The 5,054-nt window shown below is 47.6% G+C and overlaps 1 protein-coding gene across 3 annotated transcripts in view; it reads left to right on the forward strand.

Annotated features, from left to right (window-relative positions):
- Nucleotides 1–5,054, forward strand: part of Tbc1d22a (TBC1 domain family member 22A) — a 297,153-nt gene that overhangs the window by 14,305 nt on the left and 277,794 nt on the right. For all 3 annotated transcript variants that reach the window (XM_031352182.1, XM_031352191.1, XM_031352197.1), the window contains exons 2-3: nucleotides 3,487–3,543; nucleotides 4,287–4,624. In XM_031352182.1, the coding sequence (XP_031208042.1) occupies nucleotides 3,487–3,543; nucleotides 4,287–4,624 (395 nt within the window). The remainder of the gene's footprint in view (nucleotides 1–3,486; nucleotides 3,544–4,286; nucleotides 4,625–5,054) is intronic.

Below are 5,054 nucleotides of genomic sequence, written 5' to 3' on the forward strand. Positions count from 1 at the left end.
ACCCACCCTCATATCCCGTGTAACTGCACCCACCCTCATATCCCGTGTAACTGCACTCACCCTCATATCCCGTGTAACTGCACCCACCCTCATATCCTGTGTAACTGCACCCACCCACTTCCAATCTATGTAGCTGTGCTTACCCACTAAAAGTGTGAGACTTCCTCCATTGCTCTTCACCTTTTCACTGAGGCAAGATCTGTCAATCAACCAGAACTGGCTGGTGTGGTGCCATTGATCCTGCTAATTAACCTGCTCCAGGTTTCCTCTGTCTCCACCTCCCCAGGTTGGAATTACAGATGAGCTACCATGCTCACTTACACATCTGGTATTTACATGAGTCCTGGGGTTCCAGATTCCTGTCCTTTTAACTGAGCCATCTCCTCAGCTTCATCTGTTTAGAATTTTCTGCCTGCCCCTCTTTTCTTAGGCTCAGGTATACCTCTTATTCCAGGGAAAAGCAGCAGTGGATTTAATGTGAGCTCATGCTGGCTTCTCATAGGAATGACCACAGGGCGTTCTAACGCTAGGCTGCTGCTGTTTTTGATAGGCACCCTGTTCTGATGGCTGTATGGGAAAGGGTAACACTCACAGTTCTGGACATTTTGGTGAGACTGCTATTTGCTGGTCATACGGTGCTAATGACACAGAAGGAATTCTCATTTGCAAATCAGTAAGCAGGTTGAACCCTTGTTAGCAGATGGACACAGGATATGAATAGTTTACAAAAGAAGAGGTACCTGTGAAAAATATCTAAGGCTCAGAGCCAGCGTGGAGATTGCTTCTGCCCAGTTAGTGGGGTCTGGCCATCTGCCAGCCCTTGTTTTGGGAGAGGGAACTACTTGACTGTCCTTTGGCAGCCTGGCCAAACCTCCTTAAGTGTGTGCCTTATGCCCAGGGCATTCCCATTGTAGGTCTTTGTCCTTAGGAGGTTATCAAGTGCTGTGTAGCCATTCCTCTCCAGAGGTGTTATTGCTATCCTCATAACCACAAACAATTTTAAATCAGTTCTGTGTTTTACAGTCAACCTTGGGTAAACTCATTATGTTGTAGCCATATGGCAGCACAGTGTGAAATTAGAAGTGATGCTGTCCAGGGAGGTGGCACGGACCAGAGATGAGGGAACCAGAGCTCATTCTACTCCTGTGGGGTTTAAACGTTTAATGTTGAAATCATTAAGATTTACAAGGAGTTGCAGAGCTCTGTATAGGCAAGTCTGAGCACTCTCCGCCTCAGAGTAGGCTTTTACACTTACAATGCTCCTCACACATCAGCTAACACATCTGAAGGTAGACAAACGGTTTCAGTAAACTGAAGAAGGAGGAAGTAATAATTCGGGGAAATACTTCACATTACAGAGTCAGCAAGGTAGGATTTAATTTTTAAAAAATATTTATTTTCATTATTATCTAAAAATTTTATATTTTATTCTTATATATTTTATTTTTTATGTGTGTATCGGTGCCACAACATGTAGGTAGAGGTCAGAAGTCAGTTTATAGGAGTTGTTTTCTCCTTCCACTATGTAGGTCCTGGGGATTGAACAAACTCAGTTTGTCAGGATTGGGGCAAACAGTTTTATACACTGAGTTCTTAGTGATCCTAATTTTTCTTTCTTTTTTTAACTTTTAATTATGTTTACATGTGTGGTGGTGGAAGGATGTATGTATGAATGCAAGTGCTCGTGGAAAGCCAGAAGAGGACATTCGATTATTTGAGGATGGCGTTTTAGGTAGCTTTAAGGTGCCTGATGTGAGTGCTTGGAATCGAACTGTGTCCTCTGTAAGAGCTGTATGTCCTCTTAATTGACGATCCATCTCTCCAACCCCATGATTTAATTAAAAATGTCTTCTAAGCTTTTCCTTGCCATGTATGGGAATCAGCACTGGATAGTGTACAGAGAGTGAGAGAGCTTGGAGCAGCTAGCCCTAAATGGAAGTCTTTATCAGACCTTCCCTTCAAGGCTCAGGGATCTGTGCAGAAGAGGAGGCAGAGAAACTCCCAGAGCTAGAGGTGGTGGATGTCCCCAAGGAAACCCAACAGGACAATCCACATATTAGTTCACAGAGACTGACGGCAGGCACAAGGCCTGCACAGGTTCAAACCAGATCAGATCCCAGCACTGAGGAAGGGAAGTGGACACACAAAGTTCCACTCTTAATCAAGAGACTGTTTGGAAGGGACAATCTGTTTTCTCCAATGGAGTTTGACTGGGTATATCAACCACGCTCCGGAGTAGCTGGCTGACACAAAATGCACTCTGGGTTGTTTTGTGCACTTTTTGTTTTGTCTGTCTATCTGTCTTTCTTTCTTTCTTTCTTTCTTTCTTTCTTTCTTTCTTTCTTTCTTTCTTTCTTTCTCTCTCTCTCTCTCTCTTTCTTTCTCTCTCTCTCTCTCTCTTTCTTTCTTTCTTTCTATCTTTCTGTTTTGTTTTAATTTTTCTCTTTCTTTTGTCTTTTTCTTTTTCTTCTGTAAGGGAGGTGAGGAGGATCTGAGTGGATCTGGGGAGAGGGATTGAAGTATAGTCTATTAACATAGAAACATCTTTTAACTCACTTAAAAAATACTACACATATTTGTATGTGCGTGTGTCACAGTGCTTGGATGGAGAGCAGAGAAGAGCTTTGGGAATCAGTTTTCTCCTTTCATCATGAGATGATTGAACCCAGGGATTGGATTCAGGTTGTCAGGCTTGGCAAACAGCGCCCCTACCAGCGGAGCCAGCCAAGGTCCCAGGACTTCACTTTTTTTCCTTTTTAAAGCATGCATGGAATTACCTACATTGCTCTTTATGTCTCTTTGCACACTTCCTTCTCCATCAGGGTCCTGTGTCAGAACCCCAGAGTGGTATGTCAATTAGGATGTCTGATGGCAGTGGCTCTGATGAGTAGGGATTCCTTTGTCTCCTGGGTCTGGAAGGGAAAGGAGATGATCTGCATGGACCCCTCGCTCACGGAAGCCATCACAGGGCCACTCCATCTCCTGCTGTACCACCCTTCAGAGGTGGCTTCATTCTCAAGACTTGTTATGCCGAGGTGACAGATAACCAGGCCTCACCTCACCTCTGTTCTGGGACATGCCTGACTCAGAAGAGCAGAGGTCCAAGGGTGCCGGCTGAGCCTGTCTGGTTTTGGTGGAAGAGTGTTGGTGGAAATTACCCCATGAAGTTACCTTGTGAGGTCGAGTCCTGCTTCTGAAACATTTGTGAGCATTGTTCCCAGTGGTCTCAGAGGGCCCCTGAGGCTGTCTGAAGGGAGACTTCTGGAGAGCCAAGCTTCCGCTCTCAGGATCGGCCTGAAGGTCCAGACTATTGGGCACGTGGGCCTGTGGGCCCTGTTCTTCATCGTACTGGCCTTTAGCCCTGGGTGGCTAGACTCGTAGCTGCTGACAGAATGTGGCTCTTGAGGAGCCGGCACTTTTCTTGATTCACCATTGGGCTCTCAGTAGAGCTAAACAACAACTAATGTTTATTCCCTGTTCTCCTAGCATCCAGCATGTGTATGGAGCCCAGCACCCACCGTTTGATCCGCTGTTGCACGGCACGTAAGTGATAGTCAGTGACCTGCTTCTTCTGCCAGCCCACTGGAGGTTCAGAGGGAGGGGAAATGTCCTCTCAGTCAGCAGATGGCTTAGCTACTTGCTTTGTGAGACACTATTGTTTGTGCCTAGTTTCCCCTGTAGCTGGGCAATGGGATGTGGGGCTGCAGGTCATAGTACTCTGCAGAGAGCTGGCACTCCTGGGTTGAGGGCAGTGTGGCTCTAGACTGTCCTTACACCACACCTGCACCCTTCCTTGGTCCTGCATTCTCTCTGTCCTGGTGTTGGCTCTTCTAAGTATTGGGCCTAGCACAGTGCTGGTGTGACCCTGCAGGGTTACACCTGTCTGTCATATTTCCAGACTTCTACTGGGGCCTATGGTATGCGTTGTCAAGCTTGGAGGGATCTCCTTTGAACTATTCTGCCTCTGAGTGTGTATACAAAGGCCCTGTTCTCTGCAAGGTCCTCTTGCTCTGTACCCCTCAGCTGCTGCTGTAGGAGCTTGCTTGAGATGGAGGGAGCATGAGAATTACTTTCTAGCCTTGGCACCATTGCTTTATAGTTCTGTGCTGCTTGGTGGCTCTTTTCTGAAACACCTCCCTCCCTATCATGTATCTGTGCAGTGCCAAGTCCTATTTTGATGTCCATACTTTGTGCTTTTCTTGGTACCCTCATCTAGATGAAGCACCCTCTCCCTTGGGATTCTTTTTTGTTTGAGTGTGCCCAGTAAAGACACCTTTGCTTTGTAGCTTGCTCAAGTCCACGCCCAAGGTGCCCACCACACCAGTGAAGGCCAAGCGGGTCAGCACCTTCCAGGAGTTTGAGAGCAATACCAGTGATGCTTGGGATGCGGGTGAAGATGATGATGAGCTCCTGGCAATGGCAACAGAGAGCCTGAACTCTGAGGTGGTCATGGAGACAGCACACCGTGTCCTGCGCAATCACAGCCAGAGGCAGAGCCAGCCTTCACAGAAGATGCCAGAGCCAGAGCCAGGGCCTCAGCCCATAGCAGAGCCTCCTGTAGTTCCCAGTGGTGACCTTCGCCTGGTGAAGTCTGTCAGTGAGAGCCACACTCCTTGTCCTTCAGGTAGGGATGAAGGGACAGTAGACCAAGGAAGAATTGGACTGGAATAAAGGGGGTTGTGTGCATGTTTGCACAAGGACTCTGGGTCATGGGAGCCTCTAGGGCCATCTTTCATGCGAATGTGGCCCTCCCAGGCCCAAGAAACAGCCGGTTGGTTCCCTGTGGGCTCCAGATGTTCTTTTCTTTCTTTGCGGAGTTGAGGTCTTCTTTCCTACAAATGAAATGACCAGACTTATGGCTGGTGTTGGGGCCAAGAAGAGGACCACAGGGGAATACAGGAGATAGGAGACCCCAGGCTTCTTCAGAAAGGAGCCAGGAGTGCCCAAGCATGCTTCCCCTGGATAAGGAACCAGGAGTGCCCAAGTATGCCTCCCCTCTGTAAGGAGCCAGGAGTGCCCAAGCATGCCTCCCCTGGAGTAGGAACCAGGAGTGC

Source organism: Mastomys coucha, unplaced genomic scaffold, assembly GCF_008632895.1.
Source record: "Mastomys coucha isolate ucsf_1 unplaced genomic scaffold, UCSF_Mcou_1 pScaffold11, whole genome shotgun sequence".
NCBI classification, from domain to species: domain Eukaryota; kingdom Metazoa; phylum Chordata; class Mammalia; order Rodentia; family Muridae; genus Mastomys; species Mastomys coucha.